The following is a 25,315-nucleotide window of genomic DNA, read 5'->3' on the forward strand; positions in this document are numbered from 1 at the left end:
ATCTGCTCCCGTTGCCACCATCCCACGGTGACCGTGCTGCAGCGTGTCACAAAGGGCCCTTGCACACCCTGCCCTCCGCCCTGGGGCCGCCCCCATCCCCCCCCAAGTGGCCCAGCTTGGAAGGAATCCCTTGCCCAAAGTGTCTAAGACAGCCTGACGGGATCTTTAGGAACAGCTTGTTAGAAATGAAATGGAGGCAAATTTATCAATAAGAATTTTATTGAAAACTTTGTAAAATTTACTTATGGAAATGTCTCGGTGTTGAGAGACAGGTGTCTGCTAGGGAGGGCAGGAGCCTCCCTTGGAATGAAAAATGTAGACCCCCTCCCTCCGAATTATGATAATCCTGAAATCAAGGGGCTCTCAGGCAGAGATCTGGGGATAGGAATAACAGTTCTTTACTAGTATTTATAACCAGGCAAACAAACAACTATAACTACAGCATTAGCAAGAAAACAGAGCCAGGGACCCCGTGACAGCTTTCTGGGCTGAGACGGGAAAGGATGGAGGAGAGGCTTTGTTTCACAAACCCCCTCAGGTTGGCAGTCAGTGCTGGTGCTCCTGCAGGGCTCTGAGGAGCACTCAGCTGGAACAGCAGGGATGAGCTGAGATCCCGGGCCAGTGGCTGAGGTGGATCAGCAGCTCCGTGGCGGTGGCTGGCACTGCCACACGTCCCGGCAGGACAGGGGGTGTGAGGCCACCAATGAAGAGGGAAGAAGGAGAAGAAGCAGCAGCTCCATCTGGGTGATGGCGAAATTCCCTTCTCCCCACCACAACAGCTCTGTACCCAAAGTGTTCTTCTCCGAAGCTGAAGAAGCCACCAAACTGTCCCCACCCTCCCCTTTTCCTGCCCCCTTCCCCCCCTGGGCCCAGCCAAACTCTTTATCTTTCCTCAAGCACCCACCAAGTACCCGCAGTTAAGTTTTCCTGCAAGTCATGAGTAAAAATTCCACAGGCAAGCCAGAACTAAATATAAAATAAAGGACACCGAACCCCCAACACCTGTAAGTTGTATCTTGAGAGTCAGCCAGGATCTTTGCTTCCCAGAAACACCTCTGAAGTTTAATCAAGGCATTAGTAATCAAAATTATTTTGAAAATTTAAAGATCAAAATAGCCAAAATACTCAATGTAACTAATTGCTGGGTATGTTCTCAGCTCAGGTTGGGAGGAATGGGGTTCCCTCGGAGGGCTCACCCTGTGGGGTGGCCAAAACTCTGTCAATGGGCTCTGACTTGTAACGGATCCAGTGCAGGGACACTCAGAGAAAACTGTGCCGTGGAACACAGGAATGCAATTATCAGTTTTACAGGATTGACTGAGCTTTCCCTTCAGGAGAAACCAAGCCCTGTTCTAGCTGGAGGCCACAATGTGAAAGGATTTCTGTGCTTTACCATCACAAGCTTACTCATTTTTTTTCCTCACTCTCATTCACGTTAGGAACAATAATTCTGTTGTCCATGGAGCTGGTACCTTTTGAATTCCAGAATAATGTCCCCAAGGTCCTTTGCTGTTCAGCTTTACCGCGCTGTCTGTGGCTAACAAGGCTTGCTGGGGTCCTTTTCCCTTCGGCTGGAGAGGTGCTGGGTCCCAGTCCCTGAGGGACAGCCAGGCTCCTGGCTGGAATTGGTGTGGAAGTCCCTCAGGGTCACATCAGCCTTCACATGGAGCCCCGTGGATCTGAGCATTTTCCAAAGGGGCCGTTGGGGCAAACAGGGAGATTTGGTCTGGCAGGGTCTGTAAAACAATATCCCATCCCATCAACTTGTTCTGGCAGAGAACACTTGGCTGCAGGGACATATTCCCATTGTTCCTGCCCAGGTCTCAGGATTCCAACAGTGTTGTCTTTGCCCAGAGCTGTTCCTTCAGCTGGCTTGGGAGGGCCATTTGGCCTCTGGACCCACACTCTGGCTCCTTTATTCGGACTGCTGGGTCCAAACTCTTTTTATCCACAAATGGAGGCAATTTGAAGTGGATATTCTTTCTTCACAATTATTTTTTCAATTGCGATATCAATATTTCTTCTACCTTGTCATGGGGTTGAACAATCAAATCTTGTTCACTATTGTTTAACAGACTTACTTCAATTTCTCCTTGATAATCTGCATCAATTCCTCCTCCCGTGACATGAAGCCTTTGCAAGGCCAAGCTCCAGTGAGCAGTTACCAAACCAAAGTGTCCTGGAGGAATCTGAATTCTTATTCCTGTATTGTAAACTCTCATTTGCTTCTGATTTCTCCTAATGAATTCCAGTGCATGAAGGTCCAGCCCTGCAGCCTCTGGGGTGGCCCTGGCAGGGGCCATCACAGCCAGAACAATTTCCCAGGCAGTCCAAGTCTCACTGTCCATGGCTGTGTTTGCAAATTGGGTGCAGCCGTGCACACCCAGGGGTTTCCATTTCCCAGTGGGCCCATTGTTAAGGGCATGGAGCCCATCTGGGAGATGGGTTCTCCACCGGGACAGGTTCCCATCTCCTCATTTTATCAACTGCTCTTTTAACAGCCTCTTCAGCCATGGAACCAATCCTGCCATTTGTGGATAGTGTGGTACATGAAAAACCCAGCAGTTCTAATCTCTGTATTTTTCCCAGGAACAGACAAAGCATTCCACATCACAGCATCAGCAAACCATATAAAAACAGCCAACTTCACCCCTTCCTCCTTTATTCTGTGTATACAATTCACAAAGTTTACCATTGACATTTGGGCCTTTGCTAGTCCTTTTTTGTAGGGTATTTAGTGTTACAGTGAGCAAGCTAAGCTCACAAATTAGTATTGTCAACATTATTTCACATTATCAATTTTTAATTTTGGATATAAATATATATTATTGATTATTATTATTATCATTATTATAATTATTACTATTATTATCATTATTATTATCATTATCATCATCATCATTGTTGTTTTTGTTGTTTCACTTGCACAAACAAACCTGAGCTCAAGACTAAAACCTGCTGTAGCTTCACATCGGAGCATTCCAAAAACAATTGTTCCTTCTCTTGGTGCTGTTTCCAATGTGCTGTTAACAAAATCCATCCTCATCTTCCCAAACCCACAAGTTCTTTTCCTTTTTCCACATGCAATTTTTGGCTGCATTCTAAGACTGATTTACTAAAATATGGATATGATCTAGTATCACTATCCAATTGAGACAGACAAAGACTCTTGAACTGGTTTAGGGTTAAAAAGTGTATGATTATTAGCAGCGCTGGGCCCATGTGTCAGATCACCCCTTAATACACACGGCCCCGAATACAGGTGAATACAGGCTTTTTATTTCCAGAAATATGGAACACAAATGCATATTCATAACCCCGTTGCCACCCACACTCTGCTTCCTATGCTAATTAGGAAAAAAGCAATTAAGCATGCGTAGTTTGTTCCTTGAAATGAGTTGGTGGTCCTTTTATGAGGAGGGGTGAGAGAAGGGAGGGAAGGGATATGGCTCTTCCTCCTTCTGACCTTTCTACCTTTTCAATGCAAAGTGACAAATGGACCCTTGGCTGGGCTCCTAGTTTCATGTCTTCCAGGAGTTTCTGATTTGCAATTCTCTTCTGTTCTTCAAGTTCCTTACCAGATTCATTGCTTCTCATTATAAGCCCAGCTGAACAAGCATAGAGTTGACAGACAATTAGTTATTAGCCAATGATTAACCTCTATTTTAGCAAAGCTTCTCTAGCTCCCTTTAATTTTAGCAAGGCCCATCTATTTATTTTATTTAGATTTAGCAAGGCTTCTTTCTAATAAAGGCCTCAGCTTCTCTAAAATCTTAAATTCTTCAAAGTTTATGTCTCAGAGTTTTGACTGCTTTAAGGATCCAATGGAACCTCCATAGCCCCTGGCACCCCCAGAGTTCTGGCTGAGATGAAAAGATGAATGGGGAAATAAAGAAACACCTTCTGAAGCTGGTGATAGAAACTAAGATGCCGGCTCTTGCCACTGGCTTGGGCAAGAAGAAGGGCCAGACCCAGTGGGGATACTCAATTATCTCCCTTTGAACTGCTGTTTAGAATTCCTTATCCTGGTAATCCTCAGCCTTGAGAATTACCTGGGGGTAGGGATAAAGGATATCTATTGGAAACAATATGTAGCCTGGATAGTGTCTCTTGTAAAAGCTCTTTGACAAGAAGCTCAGCTAGCACAGAGCCTGCCTTTAGACTTTGCTGTTCACAACATCCAGCCAGGAGATTGAGTCCTAGTGAAGGAGTAGAGAGAAGCAGCAGCAGCAGCAGCAAAGTAGTGTAGACCTGTGCAAGTGTTGCTGAGCACAGAAACAGCCGTCAGGAGAGCTGAACACGGGTAGAGCCATCCCTCTCGAGTCAAGGTCTCTAAGGCCCCAGAAATTCAGACATCTCAGCTAGAGGAGAAGCTCGGCAGGCTGCCACTGATGCTCCACAAGAGGGGACTGGAGCAGTAGCCAGGCCATCAACATCAGGGGAAGCCCCGTGTGCCTCCCACAGCCTGGCTGCTGAAATAGTTTGTGTGGGCATCCCTTCTCTCAAATCTCCAGTCATTAGAGGCCAATCCTCACTGTCATTGTTTTCTTTATGTTAAAGCTCTTTCTGTGCCTTCACTCGCCTCTACAGGTCGTGTAAAGAGAACACAAAAGTAAAAGTTAGGAAATTAAATTACACCATTAAAATGTTTGCCTTAAGAATCTTACCTTGATATTGTCAGCCAGTTGAAGTTGAAGCCAAAAGTAGAAAAGTAATTTTTAACCATAAGAGAAGAAGTAGCAAATCCTTTTACCTGAAAAATTGTGAAGTCTGTGGAAGGCCAGGAAGATCTGAAGACTGGCTGTGGGTGGCCAGTCCAGTCAAACCTAACCAGTGAGTTAAGTCAATAATAAACAAGATTTTCAGATGAAGAAGGAAGTCTATGGTGGCTTCATTCTTCTGAAAAAAAGCATTTATTGTCTAAATAGAACAAGAAGCACATACGTGGGAAAAAGCATTTCTGACCAGACTTTATGTTCAGAGTGTTAGACCCCCAACTTCCCTCCTTATAATTGTTTCAGATATCAAGGCAAATAGAATCAAATGTTTGTTAAGTTCACTACCAGCAGCTAAGCAAGGTGTTCCTTCCATAATTACCAAAAAGATTTTGAAGGCTACAAAGCAGAGGGAAAAGAGAAGGTTTTTTGGAGCCCTTATTTTTAAGCTGCCCCCAAAACAATTCCATAAGCAGGACACGTGTTGTCCATGATGATCAGTAGAAGTAGCAACACTGAAACAAAACTCAAATCCTTTGTAATAGGTTCTGGTCCAGATCCAACAAAACAGATTTAAATGGAACTGCAGGTAGAAGCCTCGTGTGAGAGCTTAGAAATGCAAACGCTGTCAGCAGAAGAAGGGAGAGTGGGGCAAATTAACTGATAGCTAAAAGGTGGTGAAAGAAATTACAAAAGCAATAGGAAAGTTAACTCATGTATCAGTCCAAACATAGAAAGAATTGAGAATAAGACATGTTTTTGTGGTTATCTAGTAAACTGTGGGTTTAACAAATGCTTTTCTTGTGCTGTAGCAACTCTTATCTTTTAGCATGCATGATCCCTTGCTTAGTACAATTTCTGCAACATTTGATAAAGAGGATGCAGGTAGTAGCCATAGCTACTAATCCAGGAATAGCTACAAAAGGACAGAAATTGATGTCACTGCAAATAATTGCAAAACAAAAAAAAAAAATCGAGGAAAAGGAAATAAAGTCAATGATAACTAAAGTTTGTACAGACAATTAGTAAGAAATTTTTTTTAAAAAGAGAGGTTGAGAGGAATGAGAGATTTTTCTTTAAAAACAAGCTGTGGGTCTGCTGGTAAATAAAACTAGCACTGAGAGATAAAAGAAACAATGGGAAGGATTCCTCTGATTGATGAATGGAAAAAAGATATTTGCCTTTACAAACAAACTGTAAGTTTGCTGATAAATGAAATTTGATACTGAAAGATGAAAGAAACAATGGGGAAAAACCATAAATTCCATAAGAATTAAAAATGAAGAAGGAGGGTTATACATTAGAGGGGAATCTTAGGTATCAGGCACTCCGGGGAGTCTGGACCTCTCAAGTACCTCAGCCAATGGGGAAAGAGACAGGGACGTGGCTGGGAAATTCGGATAAAAAGGAGGCTGTGTCCTCCAAAAATTTGAGAGACCCCAGGAGAATGGCCCATGGCCTCTCCCTTTATTCAAATCAAGTAAAAGGACTCCTCTGTCTCCTTTTTAGACATAAACCTCTGGTGTTTGTAGATGAATTTTTCTGACAAGGCCAACAACAGACTGGAATGGAAAAATCAGCATCAGAAACTTGTGAGATGGAAAAGTTTTGGCTGTTTGAGATAAAAAATGTGGACTAAAAATCTCTATGGCAAAGAACAACCTTTCTCACAAGGATTACTGTAGAAAAAGTGATGCAGGTGTTGGAATGACAGCCAGTGCCCTCAGCAAAGACAATTCCCTGTCCTGTGGGCTCCATAAACCACACGTGAACGTGGCACTCATCCTGATTAATCCCAAAGCACTTCTCTGCAAGAAGCACTAGAGAAGTGCATGGGGCAAGAGTTCTGCAAGTGCCAGGTTCTCGTGCAGCAGAAAAGTTGTAAAATCTGAAAGATTCTAGCAACCACAAAAAATCCATCATTTATGGCTTGTAAATATTCCAGTGAATCTCAGTTACTTCTGGGTAAAATCAAACACCAAGTAGGTTTCATAACAAAATCCCAGTTTGTCTGTTCCTGTTTGTGGCAGAGGATGAGGTTACAAGCTGGCCAGCTGAAGAAGCCAAGGAAAATCTCCACTTCCCTGTCATATTTTCCTACTGACACAGGAATGAAGACCAAGAATTTGGCTCATTGGAGGGGTAAAACCAGAGGATGGGTGAGGGTTTACATCCTAAGACTTCCTTTGCTAGAGTACAAAGAGTTTAGCTGTGCGTGGATCTCCTTGCTAAACCTCTTTGTTTTCAAACTCCATTCCTCCGTGGCAGAACTGAACAAGCTCCGTATGTCAGAGCTTCAAGTTCCAAGCTGTGTGCTGAGTTAATTGTAATGGATCCATTAGCAGTGCGTGGGGTTGCTGCCATGAGGAGCTCAGGTGGCTTCTTGAGATGAAAATCAATGTGCCGTTTGTCCCAGCTCCATGTGTCCTGGGACAGCCCTGGCTCCACGGGAGCACACGGAGTGTTCTCGTGCCATTTCTAAATGAAAATTGAACCTCCTCAAGAAGCCAGGCCAAAGTCACCAGACAGCAGTCACAAAAAGGAATTTAGGCACTTTGCTGGGTGTTGATCTAACAGCTACCACCTTCCCAAAGTCCTGGCTCCACTAAACAAGGCTCTTTCCTCTGTCAGCAGCCTTGCACTTGAATGTGTTTGATACATATGCAGAGGAAGAAAAAGCCACTTGCACTGTGGAAACTTGAGCTGCAGCTGTGCAGTAAGTTGTGCTCAGTAGCTGACCAGCTGATTTAATTCTGAGTGGGTATTAGACAGAAGATACTACAATAAAATTTCACAGGACAGCTATCAAATATCTTGAAGATGCAGTATTCTGTTATTTTCTACTTCCAATATTGCCAGCACACAACTTAAGGAAGAAAGGTATTTACCAACCAGCACAGAGGAAAAAAAATAAAAATGAAAAAAGGATTTTAAAGGATATCACAGCAATGGCCACCAGGCATTTTCCAGCTTTGCAGGATATCAGTTCATAGTCAATCTAAACGAGCCAGCATATGTCTAGCAAGAAAGAAATCACAGTTCATGTGTGTTCCTAAACCCAAGCTTTGCTGTATCAAACATGGATGGTATCATTTTCCAGCTCTCAATAGATGTGTCATAATTTATATGTAAACAAAATCTCGTGAATAAAAATATTTCATAGATTAGTAAAGTAGATAGATAGATAGATAGATAGATAGATAGATAGATAGATAAAGATAGATAGGTAGTGTTGGTTTTTCAAGCAAGGCAAACACCCTAGTTCAGAAGCCAGCACGGTGGCTCCCCCTTGGCCACTCGGACCATTCTACCCACAAGACGTCAATGTGATGGATGGTGAAGCAATGGCGTTTATTGCAGGAGAATTTGACCTTTTATAACCTAGGGTCATTGTGTTACTCCCATCTGCTCATGTCACACTTGAGTGCTATTGGCTAATTACAGAAGGTTTTACCATCCTAACAGAGAGGGGTTTTTGCTAACTTTCCGTTACATCCCAGTTTCTTCCACATCGCCAGGCCTTAAACTACAACAAGATAGATAGATAGATAGATAGATAGATAGATAGATAGATAGACAGATAGATAGATAGATATAGAAAGAAAAATAGTTTGACATGGCAGATAGAGATATTTGAATGCACTTGCCTGTATAACTTTGTACAGAAAGGGATGGGGAAGTGAGAGGTTATTCTTTTCCACACATGGAAAACCCTCTTTTTTCCAGTAGAATCAGCTTCCTCCCTCAATGACCACCAGGCTCCCTGAAGACCCCACCAAGAAGGCCCTGTGATCCCCATGGCCTGTGCATGCAGCACTTCAAGAAAGCAATGCCTGCCTCTTAATATTACAGGGGTGTTCAAGAGATTTATTCCCAGCCATGGTGACAAGATGAAGAAACTGAAGTCAGTTACTGTAAAAGGCCTGAACCAGCAGCACCACAAATCACAGCCAAAAGTAGCAGGTCCCACACGGTGTCCCACAATCATGGCCCAAGCGGCCGCAGATCCTCCTTCAACCCCAGCTGCATTGCAGTCCCACTGAGCACCAAGAAGAAAAGGGCCTTTGTGAGAGCAAGCAAACTTAACCCTCTGCCAGGACACAAATTCAGAGGGCAAAAAATTGAAAAACCCCACAGCATCAGCCACACTTCCCAATGAGAAGGGTTGGAACTCTCTGCCCCTCCACACTTCCCCAGCAGGTTTACAAAGGGAACTGGGATCTAAGCTGTGCCCTCCAAACCAACAGAGCCAGCCTCCCTTCAGGGTGAGAAGCCATGGCCTCAGTTCTAGCCCCGGGTGCCTCCTGTGCCCCAGAGAATGGCTGTGGCTGTAAATGTGTGTTTGGCTGCAGCACAGGGCCAGGGTGAAGCTCGGCAGCCTCATCAGAGCCCACGGCCACGGCCCTTCCCTGCCGGGACCCTCACCTGGCCCGGCCCGGCCCGGCCCGAGCAGCCCGGACTGGCCTCAAGGGATGGGCTCTGCCTGCCCGCTGTGCCTACAGGCTGGGCCCAAGGGCTCGCAAGAGGCTTCCTCCCAGCTCTGCAAAACCTCAGCCAAGAGTGTCCCCTTTGCTGTGCTGAGAAGAGGAAAAAACCCTCTTGTTGAAAGACCCCCGAGCTGTTCACCAGTCTTCACAGAAGTAATTGTGAATGCCGTTTATTTCTATTATTAACACACCTTTTATAGGGTTCTACAGGGTCTGCAGGCAGAGCAAGCTACTATTGGCTAACACACACAGGTTTACATTCTTATCCTTGTACACAAGGATATTGTTTTGCTTTACTCTCTCTTCTGCAGGCAAGTTTCAAGGATTTCAGCCCTTAATATCACGACTTATTTCAAAGGCTGGTTTGTGCATACAGGCCTTTACTAATATATAAAATATAGCAACAATTCCCCCTTTCTCTTTTTGCACAAACCAGGCTTTGGATAAGATAACACACAACTTAGGCTGTCATCCCAATTAACACTATAAGTAAAGTCCGTCCCCCTTCTAGCACAAGAGACCTCAACCATCCGGTGTTGCCCCAGCTGGCGAACCAGCTTCCAGTGGGGTCACTATCTTCCTCCAGGGCATGTAACTCATCCTGTAGCTGTTGCAGTTGCCCATGGATGGAAGCTGAATGATCAGTAAGATCCAAGCAGCACATGCCTTCAAACTCCCCACAACCATGTCCCTGTGCCAAGAGCAAAAGGTCCATTGCAGCTCGATTTCATAATATTGCATGACATACACTACTCACATCGGCTGAAAGCTCACTTAACATTGTGGATGTTAAGTTCAATCCTTCCTTAGTCCAGCAAGCGAGCCTTTTTAGGGTGGCTAAACTTTAATTCATTCAGGCTTCGCTTTGACTGTTTGATGTTCTTCATTTTGCTAGCTATATTCAACAATTGATGTAAGCTTGGGTGGAACAAAGTTAAGTTTCCCAAGATAACAGGGTCCTCTGTGTGGACTAGCAGGAATCCTATTCCATGCCCTATCCCCACAGATTAGGAAGATGGAACTAGGTAATCGCTTTGGTAATTGTCCTGTGAGATTGCACCACAAACAAAGGCTTTACTTTCAGTGGTAGTAACGAGATCAGCTATAGGGTTGACTGCAGCTCAGGGCTACATTACTTTGTTAGAATGACTTTTTGTCGGGGGTTCAAACATTATCTGTCCACCTGAGGTATTGGTGGAACTTAACAAATCTAATTCTTCTGAGGGTTGTAACATTGAGAACTTTGGTAATTTTTTGCTTGCCAACAGGCTTCAGGTTGTCTTAATGTGAAGCCAACAGTGCAATTGCACTCTTGCAACATTGCCAATCGATTCAGTTGAGTCTCATTACTAATTAAATCTTTAAATGCTGGAGGATCCCATTCAGGGACTCCTATGAGACAGGTGTGAAAAGGATCTCCAGGTGTGGCTAGGCTTAGACACATTGACCTTTGGCCAGTTCAGTGTGCCAGAGTGACCCACATGTTCTGCCTCTTTTGGATGCTAGTTAGCAGACAATTGGTTGGGACTATACACAACACAATTACCATAAGCAGTTTGTTCCATGCAAATGACACCATATTTGCAAACTTACAGCTAAAACTCCAATCGTTAAATGAACTTTCAAAGATGCTTACACTAGCTCTTGAAGGGGGAATACTTATACTTTATACTAACATAACAATTACTACACAGGCTAAACTATCTTAACCTATTATATAACTACTTTTAACACACGTGCTTTGGTATATATGTAGTCTAAGCGTGAAAGCAATTTGCTGAAAGGGCAAACACACAACTACAATTTGCTTTATATACAGTTAAATGGAGTCTCTACACTTCTTAGATCTTCTACAGAATTTCTCTAACACGATTCAGTCCTGGAACGTTCACTGCTCCCGTGATGTCAGCTGGCAGCTGATCGGTGACTGAGGGTTTTGATGTTCAAGTTGTTCTTCAGATCCTTCTAAATCTTGAAACAAAGGATACCTGAAAAATTGGTAGAGACATAACATCATAGTAACGACATGAAAGTTCTGTTGGCAACTGTCTGTGTAGTGTTCAGACACAACTGTGTCCTGACAGGTCCACTTCTGATCCATGTCTGGAGTACCAAGGCTGTGTGATGACATCTCTGTTCACTGGATCTCATGTGTTCAGAGGCAGACAGTCTGGTCAGATGGACAGGTGACCTTCTTGAACCTGCCAACAAAACACAGGCACTTCTCTCCTTGAAGTTAATGAATTACACTAATCAAATGTTTTTAGGGCATCCATTTCCCCCGTTTTCTTAAAAAAAAAAAAAATGAGATGTACTTCTGTTATAAACATCAACAGCAACACAAAACCATATACACAATTAATAAGAACTTATACCGGTTAAAAATCAATTAAATCATAAACATTATTAATAACACATGTAATATAAAACTACGATTAATTACTAAAACACTGCACCGGCATCCCATAGTTAGCAAGCAAACAGAAACAAAACAATCAGTGAAGGACTGGGTAATCACCTCCGGAAATGATTCTCCAAGCCCACTTCAAAACTGATCCAGCCGTCATATCAACAGGGTCAAATTGCTGAGTCAAAAAGTGACTCAAATACTGATTTGGGACAGAAAACATCTGGATCTGATGGCAAACATTCCCTCCAGGTAAAGTCAAGGCTTGTCCAGGGCCTGGCTTTAAACTGGAAAGATGCCTCTTAACATATTTCTAGAACAAGGTTCTCAATAGTAGCAGCTAGGAGATGCTTACAGCACAGCAAACTGTTAAAATACATTTGTACAAATCAAATGATCAGAAGCCTCAGGTACCAGACCAATTAAACCATGCAGCAGTTGGTTTAATCTGAAGCCTCTCCTATGGCAGCTGATCCTCAGCAATGATACATCTTCTTAAAATTCTGGAAACACTGAAAAATATGAAAGCTATAACAAACAAAACTGCAGAGATTGCAACAACCAATAGAGCTCCCGATGAAGTCAAGGGTGTCACAGACTGCATTCCCTTCTATCCACAAGCAGGTGTTCACCAGTGTTCCATCACTGCTGTTTCAGTTGTGGCTGTCTTCATATCTCTAGGAAAATAACTATACTTTTCAGTTTAAACAAGTGTCTCCAATAAAACACAAAACAATTTAAATTAAACAATATTTAAACCTAACAATAATTATATATGATAAAAGGAAATAACAAACTTAACCTTAAAAGAATATCTAAGTTAGAAAACTTAACTTAAAAACATTCAAGCCTAAACATTATAAAACTTAACTATCCTTAATTCTATTAACACTTAATCTATATTAAATAAAATCATAATATTATTCTGTTAGTACAAAAAGGCAACTAAAAGTTTGATATATACTTTTTAAACACAATATAACAGTAACATGAATTCACTATAAAGATTATAAGAATGTAACAAATACATCACAATTCTATGTCATCTAGCTTTGAGAATAACTCACAATAACTGCAAATGTTACTAAAAATACTTATTCATAACAGGATTTTGCCTAGTATATGCTTAAATTGGTTAGGATTTGAAAGTGGAGTTGCCATCCAGCTTTGTAGCACTTTTCAAAAGTACTACATTTACATTTTTTCAGAAACATCAAGTCCAATTCTTAAACTAAAACCCAAAATCCAAATTGGTGTCTATGCAGTTATATGTGCTTTATATAACAAAAGGACTCACATTAAAATTACCTTATTAAAATTGTGGAAAAAACAAGCAAATAGATAATATATACTTTAACTTAACTTTGTCTTGTACAGTAAAGTTCTCTTAACTAATTATTTTTTAAACCACAAATCTCTTCTGTAGATATCATTAATTGGAAGGTTTTCCTAGAAGCTGTAAATCACACCATGTTTAAACACTTTCTCTCTCTCTTTTTTTTTTTTTTTTTTTTTTTAATCGTTCAAAGAATCACAATAACTTCTCTAGTAAAATCTTAAAAACTGCAATTGCATAAACTCATAATTACTTAAAACACAAAATTAACTCTACAATGGCATATAAAAACATTTTGAAAACCCAATAAATTATGACTTTTTAACAAACTGGGTATTATCTGGGTGCTTCTTCTTAGAGAGGGAGCAGGGGGGTGAGCTGCCCACCCTGCTGCTGCTGCAGCTCTGCTCTTATCTTCCTTCACATTCTCTACATACTCTTGCAGCGAGGAAAAGGGAGAGAAAGGAAAAGAAAAACCTCACATAGTTAACTTTAACAAATGCAGTTTTTTTTCTCTCAATCTCTCATGTTGTTCTCTGATAGAGGAAAAAAGGGCACGATTTTACAAAAGCAGGCGATGTTACACGAAAAGTCTCTCAGGCCAGGTGCTAACAACGGCGATCATTGCAGCTTATCAGCGTGGCCTTGGAACTTTTCTTGCGCTGCTTCTACCCCCAGGGTGCCTTTGTTCTCACAGAGCCCACCTCTGTGCTCCCCCATGTCCCCCTGGTTCGGGTGGAAACCAGACTAAATTTGGCTTCTTTTCTTCCAGGGTGGTAAAGATGGAACTTTAATAAGATTGTAATGCTAAAAGTGACTCCAAAAATGAAGCAAATATTTCTGGATGTATCACATCCTGCCATAACTGAACAGATTCTGTTCGTTGTTTCAGCGTTCGCTGTGGAACTTTTTTTTTTTTTTTTTTTTTTTTTTCTTTATTTTCTTCTCTTTGACTCTCCCTCCCTCTCTCCATGGGCAGCATAGATAGGAGTGCTTGTCCAGCAGTGGGAGGTAAAGGCATCTGCCGCTCTGACGCAGGTAGAATTACGGGGCTCACAGCCTCAGCATATCTCGCTTTTCTGTCTTTTAAGGTATTAATTGCAATCTGCCAAGTTCAACCGAGAGACACAGTGTCCTTGCTCTTTTCTGTAATTGCCATTTCCCGTATCAGAGCCGACATATCAGTCCGTTCTTGTACCGCAAAAAGCAGTGTGAGCACTGCAAATGCCCATGACAATTAGCCCACATAATGAGCATATCCAGGTCCTTTTCCTGGGCTGCTTCCTGTTTAACGAGGATGCAGAGAAGCAGTTTTTTAGCCGCTGCAAGCTCTGCCTCCATGCTGACGGCCACCCGCAAGGGGGAAGGTTGCGACCCTTCTACCACGCCCTTGCCTTCCTGGGCCCCCCCCAGCAGCCTGACTTTCCACGTCCTACCGCTCAGCGTTTCACCGCGCTCAGGCTGCCTATCCGGTGCCGATCCAAGCCCGCGACATATAATGCCCAGATCCACTCCGCTGACTCCAAAGCCCCTCTGCCCGCAGGGGTGTCCTTGGTCGGAGCGCCAGATGTTGAAAGACCCCCGAGCTGTTCACCAGTCTTCACAGAAGTAATTGTGAATGCCGTTTATTTCTATTATTAACACACCTTTTATAGGGTTCTACAGGGTCTGCAGGCAGAGCAAGCTACTATTGGCTAACACACACAGGTTTACATTCTTATCCTTGTACACAAGGATATTGTTTTGCTTTACTCTCTCTTCTGCAGGCAAGTTTCAAGGATTTCAGCCCTTAATATCACGACTTATTTCAAAGGCTGGTTTGTGCATACAGGCCTTTACTAATATATAAAATATAGCAACACCCTCTCAATTTAACCCCGCTGCACACCTCATGGGGGATCCCTACACACCTTAGCAGAGAGCCCAAATTAGCCCTGGGTGCCTCATGAGGTGCAGGCCCAGGTGATGCCACTGAAGGAAATGTGCCCTCACAGCCCAGGGACGCTCAGCATGGGCTCCCCCAGCCCCTCGTGGCCCCACCACTGGTCATGGCAGCCCCTGCCTGGCTCCTGCTTGTCCACACTGTGGACACCCCCTGCTGCTCTTGGACATGGAGCTCAGCAGGGGCTGGTGCCATGAGGGCTTTGCTGGTGGTACCAGCCAGACACTGAGGTGAAATCTCCATCTCTTTATTTGAACAAAAACCATGGGCCAAGCCCTGCTCTGGTGGACAGGGGCTGCCCAATTTCAGTCCTGGCCAGGGACCAGGGCCAGGGGGCTCAGGGGCAGAGGGTCTCACTTTGCAGGTGTGGGTCTTGGGACGCCCTCAAGGTGGGGATGGAGCCGCAGCAGAGCAGAGGGAGACAGAGGTGAAGAGTGGGGATGACAGGTCAGTTTCTCGGTGATTAAAGTCTTTGGCTGCTGTTCTGAAGGTGCAGAGGTGCTCCTGTGGAGAGAGGAGGTGGCTGAGGCCCCCAGCTGCCGCTGGCACGCAGGGATCCTCCTGCACAGCAGGGCCCAGAGCGGCCAAGGCTCCCCAGCACGGCTGGAGCTGCTGGCACAGCTTGGCCCAGCTGGACAGCTGCCCCTCAAGGCCCCGGCGAGCAGGGGATGGCTCTGGGCAGGGTCCCTGGCCAGGAGCGGGCCCCAGAGCGCCTCTGCCTTTCAAGGGCAATCTCGTCCCCGCTCTTTCTCCTGCCCACCTTGCTTTGCCTCTGCCCGCTGCTCCTGGGGCTGCTCTTGGCCAGGCAGCCTCAGTGGGAGCCAGCACTGGCTGCAGCCCCAGCGGCCTCCCCAGGACAAGGCCCAGCAATTAAGAGGCCAATTAAAGGCCTGGGCAGCAGCAGAACTCTTGGCAGATTTATTTGGGCAACTAAGGACTAGCCACAAGTGCACAGCAGCCTCACTGGGAGTGCTTCCCGACTGCTTGAGGCCGAGATCAGCAAAACACTCACCCTTTTCTCTTCCGGCAATACCAGATTCCAGCATAGCACATCATCAGGAAAAGTGCTCCACCAGCCACAATGGCCATTAACTTAATCAAACCATGTGTTCCCTGGTAGAAAACTCTTCTCATGCTCTCCCAGATCTTCTGAGCATGTCTTGTGGTGCCAGCTGCATCTGTGGGAGCAATGGGCAGCGTGAGCCTGTGCTGTGCTCCACTGCTGAGCTGGCAGCATGCTGGATACGGCCAGGACGTTCTCTGTTTCCCCCAGAGCTGGGGCCTGCAGGCACCTTGCCACCCCTTGGCACAGGCTGTGCCCCCCAACAGAGCCCAGAAAGCTGAGAGCAGAGCCCGGGGGCAGCACAGCTGCTTGGGCAGTGGCTCCTTCCAGGGACACGGGCCAAACCCATCCCTGAGCCACTGCCACCCCTGACCCTCCCTTCCCTGTGACAGCTCCCCCAGCCCAAGGAGAAAAAAAACCTGTCCAAAAATTCCTTTGTTTATTCCTACTACACCTGGAGGGTCCTGTATATAGTAATGGTCATGAGGATCTGATTATTTTCAATTTTTTTTTTTTTTTTTGATATTGAGACAGATGAGGCAGACTTATTGTTTTTAGATTTGGTAGGGTTTTTTTTTTTTCTTAGTATGATTGTTTTCTTATAAATCCACATGTTAACTTATTTTTATTTCGATATTTTTGATTCCTAAGCAATTATCTTGACAATCTCTTATTCACTTCTTGGTTAATGTTCTATCTATAAACAATTTTGACTCTGCTTTTATAGGAATAAAAAGATCTCAGAAAGCTGTATTCTTAATTTTGTTCACATTCTCTCTCCCCGCTCCCAACATTTACAATGATACTTTTGGAAACATCCCTGAGGATAGCTAGAGTTATTTGGGAAGTGCTTGGCTTAACCTGGGAAATGGATTATTATTTTTGCTGCTCTAAACCTACATTGTTCCAAGCTTCACAGCCACTCTCCTGATGGATGCCTGTGTGAATTAAAACAATGTTTGTGAGACAGCTGAAGAGCTCAGACTTCAGGGATTAAAATACCTTGGAGAAGGAGGAGGAGGAAAGGGTAAAACAGCCTGTTTCCATGGCTGTTTTTTCATTTCTAGTATGCCAGAAGTATGGTAGGCTACACCTGTCTTCAAATGTCATTGAATTAGAGAAAAACTCTCTCCAGGGCAAATGATGCAACACTTTGCCTCACAATCCATCAGCCTTAATTACAGTGAGAGGAAGGTCTTAATTATAATCTGATTAGTGCAAATCAACATTGTGTGAATGGCAAGAATTTGCTTGTCAACAGATGAATATGTCCCACTGAAGAATGAACAAAATCTGCCTTTACTTGGAAGAAAGGAGACATGGAGCAATGCAGTATTTGGGTTTTATCCAGTGGTAAATTGGGCAAGAAGCTGTAACAACTCACCTGTTTTACAGAACACAAGCACTGATACAGCCAATAGTGCACCCACACTGAAGGGATCTTCAGAACATTGCTTTATTTCTTAACAATGAATGGGAGCAAAATGCTGGCATTTATCTGAGCTGGGAGCCCTGTTCCTCTCCTGTTTCTCCTTGAGCACACTGTTCTTTGCAGACTTCACTGTGCAGCCCATCAATCCTCTCTTGGCCAACAGCTAAATGGCACAACTACCAAAACACAGGTGCCAGCATCATCACCCCAGCATTATTCCAGCACTGCTCTGCAGGTGCACAGCAGCACAGAATGGCTTGGCTTGGAAGGGACATTTAAAGGCCATCTAGTGCAGTGCCCTGCAGTGAGCAGGGACACCTTTGGATCAGGTTGCTCAGAGCATGAGCTTGAATGTCAGCAGGGATGGATGCCCACCTCTCTGGGCAACCTGTGCCAGGGTTTCAAAACCCACAGTGTAAAAATACATCTTCATTAGGTCTAGTCTGAATCTACCGTCTTTTAGATTGAAAACATTCCTCCTCAGTCTTGTCACAACAGGCCCTACTAAAAATTCTGTCCTGTCTTTTCTAAAAGCTCCCTTAAAGTACTGAAAGGTAGCAATCAGGTCTGCGTGGAGCCTTCCCTCTTCCAGGCTGAACACCCCCAGCTATCCCAGCCTGTCTCCAAAGCAGAGGGGCTCCAGCCCTCAGAGCATTTTGTCCCTCCTCTGGACTAGCTCCAACAGGACCATGTCCTTCCTGTGCTGGGCACCCAGAGGTGGATGCAGTACTCCAGGTGGGCTCACACCAGAGCAGAGGGGTGGTGGAATCACCTCCTTCAAGCTGCTGGGCAGCCTCCTTTGGAGGCACATGGCTGGCTCATGTCCAGCCTCTCTCCTTGCAGCAGCCACAAGTCCTTCTCAGCAGGGCTGCTCTCCATCCCTTCATCCCCCAGCCTGTGAGATCAGCTGGGCTGGGACCCTGTCATAGCCCTTGGGCAGAGCTGCTGGGCAGGATGAGCTCCCTGGTGAAGAAGGCAGATCCCACTCCCCACACAATTCCACGCTGGCCATGAGGTCACAGCAGCCTGTGGGGTGACAGCAGGCTGAGGTGACAGCAGGCTCTGAGGTCACAGAGGTCCCAGAGCCCCGTGGTTGCACAGCACCACGAGGACCGAGCAGTCAGTCCTTGACCACGACTGTTGCGGCAGCAGCGGCGGCAGCAGCAGCGGTGCTGACATTGGGACAGCGGTGTCAGGACAGTGGTGGCAGCAAGAGCTGCAGGACTGGCAGAGGGCAAGGCACCATGGCCTTTGCTCTGCACCTCCTCCTCCTGCTCCTCCTGGCAGTGGCCCTGCCTGACAGGGCTGCCCAGGCTGCTCCACAGCGAGCACAGGGAGCAGGTGAGCCCGCGGCCTGGCTTCCCTTTCCTGGGACAGCACTTCCTTCTCCTGGGAAGAGTTGGGGATGGTTTTCCACAGGGCTTTAGGGAGGGTTTCCGCTGTGGGAGGGAGAGAGTCCCCAGGAGCCCTGGGCTGGTCCTGCTGCCTCTGCAGGGATGTTGCACAGGGCCTGCAAAGAGGGTGGAGAGTGACCAGAGCCAGCCCAGAGCTCCCCAGGCCCTTCTGCAGCTTTGGCCATGTCCATTGACATCTGGCCCCCACAGCCTTACCCAAACCCCTCGCAGTGCCCAGTTCCCTAAGGCAGAAGGGGATCCCAGCGCACCATGGCCATGGTTCTGATCTGTGCTTCTTTCTAGACTGGGGTCATGACTTGAATTATTTGGGATCACTGGTGAATGAGACTTTGAAAATCTCGGAGAATGCTGGAGGTAAGTTCTGAATTGCCACTTGTACTGACAGAATAATCTGTCAAGGTGGGAAGTGCTCACTTATGTGCCGTTTCTGTTAAGGTCGTGTGAGGGTTAAAGGATTCTGGAAATTTTTCTCTGCTCCCTTCTGGAGCCCTGAGTGATCCCCCAGCATCGCTGTCAGTGGGAGGAAGGAGCATTTAGCTGTCAATCGTCTACCTGTGTGCAATGCCAGTGTCTCCTTCCATGTGCTCTGTGCAGCCACGGAGAGGAGCAGAGAGGGAAGGGGCTGTGCCCAGGGCTGTGCCTTGCGCAGCTCCTTTGCCAGCCCCAGGGAGCCTGAGTATATCCTACAGAGCCACGGGAGCTCTTCTGTCCTACCTTTCCTTGCAGCCAAGCCTCTTGCTGAAGGTGATCTGGCTTCCCAACCCACATCCAGGACTGAGGCTCTGGGAGATGGTGAGGGTAGGTGAAGGCCTTTCCTCCTGGGAGAGCTGCCAGCTCAGAGCCCAAAGCTCAGCCAGGACAGCATCGCTGCAGGTGTCAGGACAGAGCCGTGCACGTGTGTGCCCCCGTCCTGTGCTATCTCCTCACCTCTCCCGTGGCTCAGTGCTGCCTGTGCAGATGAGCAGAGGTGACAGAAGCTTCTGTGGCTGTTGAGTTACAGGTGTGTCTGCAGGCAGGACTTTCCCAGCTCCTGGGTTGGTAACTGTACGCAAGCCCGGCTCCCATCGCAGGGGTGAGTGGTGTGTCCCTCCTGACCCCACAGGCTGAGCACTGGTTTTCTGGGATCCATTCCTGCAAAGGGGAACTATTTTCTCTTAAGGTCCTCCAAGTGGAAAGAACAAAGCTGCAGGACACCAGAAACCCCATGTGCCATCGAAACCCATGAGGCAAATGCTAAAGAAAATGCTGCAGGGAGGACAAGGTGGGTCCATGTCCCTCAGCCTTCTCCTGAGACTCAGCAGCCAGGGGCTTTCTTTGCACAGCAGGAAGTGGATCCATGGCAGCCTCGCTGCCCCACTGTTGCTTTCCTGGCCTGCAGGGCTGTTTCCCAGCCTGGCCTGGCTGCAGCGTCTCCCCAGCCTCTGCAGGAAGGCATTTGGCATCAGCAGGCAGGGAGCCCAAAGTGCAGCAAGGGCCATGCTCACACTGAGATCCCCTGCAATTTCTTGGTCCCCAGGTAGATAAGAAAGGGCAGCTGTTTTGATATTGTAGGCCCTGGCCAATGCCAAAAAATTTTCAGGGATTCTTGATCCTTAACCATGCCTTTGACAAGCATTGCCTCCTGAAGTTTCCCCAGTGGGGAATGGTTCCATCTGATCCAGCTGCCCCTTTCTGCAGAAGTGGACAGAGCGGCTGTGCTGAAGGCGGCGTTTCCCGGAGGAAGCAGTGGCCCATGGGCAGCCTCTGCTGCAGGAAGGGAGGCCATGCCAGGCACAGTCACAGGAGGTAATTGCTGTGTCTCTGGGCCTGAGCCCTGCTGAGGCTTGAGCTGCCATCTCTGCTGCTTGGCAGTGCAGGCACAGCCCGGCCAAGACCGGCACAGCCCAAAGGAATTATCCCCAGCAGGCTCAGGGCACTCGGCTACTGAGCAGTCCTGCTGGGGTCCATCCATGGGAGACACGTCCCAAAACCTGGCAGGGACTGCAAAGGGGTGCCCGTGGTGGGGAATGGGCAGAGGGGGAGGCCAAGGCTCCAGTGTGTCCTGAGAGGGCCTGGCTCTGCCCCCTTGGGCTGGGAGAGCTGTCCCAGGGAAAAGAGGGATGGAGACAGAGAGGAAGGCAGGAAGGGAGGGAGAGAGGGCAGGAGTGAGGGAGGGATAGTTGTGCAACTGCCTGCTGCAGTTTTTCCTCATTGCTTTAGCAAGACTTTCAGCTGTAGCCGTGAGGGAGCCCCAATGGGCCTTGGGCTGCTCCAGCCACCTCTTCCAGGGATGTTGCACAGGGACTGCAAAGAGCTTGGAGAGTGACCAGACACCAACCCAGAGGTCCTCTGGCCCCTGTGCAGCTTTGGCCATTGTCCTTTGACATTTGGCACCCAGGGTCTTACCCGACACCCTTGCAGTGCCCAGTTGTCAAAAGTAGAAGGGGATCTCAGCACACCATGGCAGGGTTCTGATCTGGGCTCCCTTCTAGATTGGAATCACAACTTGCATTATCCAGAGGCTCTGCTAGATGATGGCTTGAAACACTTGAGAAATGCTGGAGGTAAGTTCTCAATGGTCCTTTCCTAGCAGAATAAGCAGTTTCAATGTCCTGGCACCACTGCAGGTGTCAGAACAGAGACATACACGTGTGTGCCCTCGCCCATCGCGTTCCCCTCACCACTGCTGTGGCTCAGTGCTGCCTGTGCAGATGAGCAGAGGTGACAGAAGCTTCTGTGGCTGTTGAGTTACAGGTGTGTCTGCAGCGAGGACTTTCCCAGCTCCTGGGTTGGTAACTGTACGCAAACCCGGCTCCCATCACAGGGGTGAGTGGTGTGTCCCTCCTGACCCCACAGGCTGAGCACTGGTTTTCTGGGATCCATTCCTGCAAAGGGGAACTATTTTCTCTTAAGGTCCTCCAAGTGGAAAGAACAAAGCTGCAGGACACCAGAAACTCCATGTGCCATCCAAAATCACTCCGCAAATGCTGAAGGAAATGCTGCAGGGAGGACAAGGTGGGACCATGTCCCTCAGCCTTCTCCTGAGACTCAGCAGCCAGGACCCCTGCTCTGGCCCTGTCACCCCCCCACCAGGGATGTTGCACAGGGACTGCAAAGAGGGTGGAGAGTGACCAGGATCCAGCCCAGAGCTCCCCAGGCCCCTCTGCAGCTTTGGCCATGTCCATCGACATCTGGTACTCACGATCTAACCCACACCCCTTGCAGTGCCCACTACCCCAAGGCAGAAGTGGATCCCAGCGCACCATGGACGTGGCTCTGATCTGTACTGGCTTCTAGACTGGGATCAGGACATGGATTACCTGGAGGCCCGGCTAGATGACAGCTGGCAAGACTTGGAGAATGCTGGAGGCAAGTTCTCAATGTGCTTTTCCTGATGGAATAATGTCAAGGTGGCAAGAGCTCACTCATGTGCCATATCCCTTAACATAATCTCAGGGCTGAAGGATTCTGGAAGCCTTGCCCTGCTCCCTTCTGGAGCCTTGAGTGATCCCACAGCATCGCTGTCAGTGGGAGGAAAGAGCATTTAGCTGTCAATCTTCTACCTGTGTGCAATGCCAGTGTCTCCTTCCATGTGCTCTGTGCAGCCACGGAGAGGAGCAGAGAGGGAAGGGGCTGTGCCCAGGGCTGTGCCTTGTCCAGCTCCTTTGCCAGCCCCAGGGAGCCTGAGGATCTCCTACAGATCCACGGGAGCTCTTCAGTCCTACCTTTCCTTGCAGCCAAGCCTCTTGGTGAAGGTGATCTGGCTTCCCAACCCACGTCCAGGACTGAGGCTCTGGGAGATGGCGAGGGTAGGTGAAGGCCTTTCCCCCTGGGAGAGCTGCCAGCTCAGAGCCCAAAGCTCAGCCAGGGCAGCATCGCTCCAGGTGTCAGGACAGAGCCGAGCACGTGTGTGCCCTCACCCTGCACGATGCCCTCACTACTGCTCAGAATTGGCAGCTTTTTGGAGGAGGGAGGGCCCTGGCCCTGGCCCAAAAGCCAAGGCATTTTTTGAACCTTATCCCCGTATTTGACAAGCATGAGGTCCTGAAAATGCCAGCACCCAAATCAAGAACTTCTCCATCTGGTTCAGCTGTGCCTCTTCCTTTCTCAAGGGATGGACCAAAAGACCATGCAGGTGGAGACGTTTCCCAGAGGAAGCAGTGGCTCATTGGCAGGAAAGAAGGCGATGCCAGGCACAGGCCCAGACACAGGAGGTAATTGCTGTGCTGGGCTCAGCCCTTGGCGGGGCTGTGTGCCAGCAGCTCTTCCCCTAGGGCTGGCCCTTGCATGACCCAGCAGCAGCCAAAGCTGGAGGCACCTCGGCTTCCAGGCCTCTGGAGCTCGTTTCCAGCTCCTGGGAAATGGGACTCATGCACCAACATCTATCCCACTGCAGCTGCTCCCAGAGGTAGCCGTGAGCGCCCAGAGGCCCAAGGCACAGGAGCAGCCCCGAGCGGGAGCCCTGCCACGAGCCCAGGGCCACAGCCAGCCCTGGCTCCCAACTGGGCAGGGGCTGCACTGGCCTCTGACAGGGCCTGGCTCTGTCCCCTTGGGCTGGGGGAGATGTCATGGAGAAGGGAGGCTCAGGGGTGGCAGTGGCTGCTCAGGGATGGGTTTGGCCCGTGTCCCTGGAAGGAGCCACTGCCCAAGCAGCTGTGCTGTCCCCCGGGCTCTGCTCCCGGCCTTCTGGTTATTGCTGGGTGGCACAGCCTGTGCCAAGGGCCAACAAGGTGCCTGCAGGCCCCAGCTCTGGGGGAAACAGAGAACATCCTGGACATACCCACCATGCTGCCAGCTCAGCAGCGCAGCACAGCACGGGCTCTCACTGCCCATTGCTCCCACAGATGCAGCCAGCACCACAACACGTGTTCCCAATTCCCAGAAGGACATCAGAAGAGGTTTCTGTCAGGGAACACGCTGTTGGCCAGAAGTAATGGCAGGCCTGATTTGTTTGGTGCATTTACTCGTTTTATGTGGTGTTGGAATCTGGTATTGCTGGAAGACAAAACGGTGAGTGTTTTGTTCATCTTTCCCTCAAACAGCTTCTTTTGAAAGTCTATTGTAGAATAGAAACATTCCCAGTGAGGCTGCTGTGGACCTGTAGATAGTCAGTGGTTGTCCAAATAACTCTGCCAAGAGTTCTGCTGCTGCCCAGGCCTTTAATTGGCCTCTTAATTGCTGGGCCTTGTCCTGGGGAGCCCGCTGGGGCTGCAGCCAGTGCTGGCTCCCACTGAGGCTGCCTGGCCAAGAGCAGCCCCAGGAGCAGCAGGCAGAGGCAAAGCAAGGTGGGCAGGAGAAAGAGCGGGGACGAGATTGCCCTTGAAAGGCAGAGGCGCTCTGGGGCCCGCTCCTGGCCAGGGACCCTGCCCAGAGCCATCCCCTGCTCGCCGGGGCCTTGAGGGGCAGCTGTCCAGCTGGGCCAAGCTGTGCCAGCAGCTCCAGCCGTGCTGGGGAGCCTTGGCCGCTCTGGGCCCTGCTGTGCAGGAGGGTCCCTGCGTGCCAGCGGCAGCTGGGGGCCTCAGCCACCTCCTCTCTCCACAGGAGCACCTCTGCACCTCCAGATGTCCTGCCAAACACGGTAGTCTGGGAGACCTGCACCTGTCATCCTCCATCTCCAAGCCGGTGTCCATTGTCCCTGCCACAGCTGCATTATCAGCTTATTGCTGTGCCGCCACCACCCAGAACAGGACCCTCTGTCCCTGCAGGTGCTGGCCCTGGTGCCTGGCCAGGCCTGAATGTGGGCCCCTCCTGCCAGGGAAGGGCTTGAGCAACACCTTTGGGCTTCTGCTCTGGGCTCTGGCTGGTACCACCAGCACTGGCACAGCTGCTTGGCTGGCCACAGCCTTGGCTGGGCAGGCAGCAGCCGGGCATGGGGCACTATGTCGTATTTGTTTTTCATTTGTAGAGATTAGAAACTTTTAGAACTCTTTAGAATTATTATTGGTAGAAAGTAAACCCCAAATATGTCTTCCCAATTTCCATAGTTCTTTAGGATTTTTCAAATTAGTTTTAGAATTCTGAAAAGGCAACCGTGTTTTGTCTTTGCTTTTCATTTTTAGAAATATGAAATTTTTAGAAATATTTAGAAATATTTTTTGTAGAAAGAAATCTACAAATATTTTTTTACTTATTTCCATAGTAGTTCAGGATTTTTCAAGGTAGTTTTAGAATTCAGATAATCTTAGAACATTTTACACATCTAGAATAAAAACTGAAATTGCATTCAATTGGTGATCTTCATTCTAGGAAGAACTAAGACACACCAAAACACCCAGCCTACTGGAGAGGCTCTTTTCCCGCTGGAGATTTGTACCTCGTCTCAACAACTAACCTAAGACCTTTCCCCAGATATTTTTTGGGACTTCTGACAAGCTCCCCTCTTAGGCTTCAGAGGGAATCTTTGAGCACAGTGAGAATCTCCCGCTGTGCAGGAGGGTCCCTGTGTGCCAGCTGCAGCTGGGACCTCAGCCCTCTCCTCTCTCAATAGGTGCCCCTCTGCAGCTTCACAAGAACGACCAAACACCTCCCTCAGGGACACC

General features: G+C 47.8%; 1 protein-coding gene across 2 annotated transcripts; it reads left to right on the top strand.

Moving 5' to 3' along the window:
- The first annotated feature begins 18,460 nt into the window (after positions 1-18,460).
- Positions 18,461-24,998, top strand: LOC147645486 (uncharacterized). Of its 2 annotated transcripts, XM_086874560.1 has the most exons (14): positions 18,461-18,723; positions 19,080-19,151; positions 19,524-19,595; positions 19,798-19,869; positions 19,957-20,058; positions 20,475-20,582; positions 21,269-21,340; positions 21,531-21,602; positions 21,690-21,791; positions 22,002-22,145; positions 22,514-22,585; positions 22,889-22,990; positions 23,621-23,786; positions 24,318-24,998. In XM_086874560.1, exons 1-14 carry the CDS (start codon positions 18,627-18,629, stop codon positions 24,541-24,543), a joined length of 1,479 nt encoding a protein of 492 aa, XP_086730686.1. In that variant the 5' UTR covers positions 18,461-18,626; the 3' UTR covers positions 24,544-24,998. The 2 variants fall into 2 exon arrangements, with proteins under 2 accessions (XP_086730686.1, XP_086730687.1); XM_086874561.1 differs by lacking the exons at positions 21,269-21,340; positions 21,531-21,602; positions 21,690-21,791.
- The last annotated feature ends 317 nt before the right edge of the window (positions 24,999-25,315 follow it).

This window comes from Cyanistes caeruleus, unplaced genomic scaffold, assembly GCF_971803275.1.
Source record: "Cyanistes caeruleus unplaced genomic scaffold, bCyaCae1.hap1.1 HAP1_SCAFFOLD_264, whole genome shotgun sequence".
NCBI lineage: Eukaryota > Metazoa > Chordata > Aves > Passeriformes > Paridae > Cyanistes > Cyanistes caeruleus.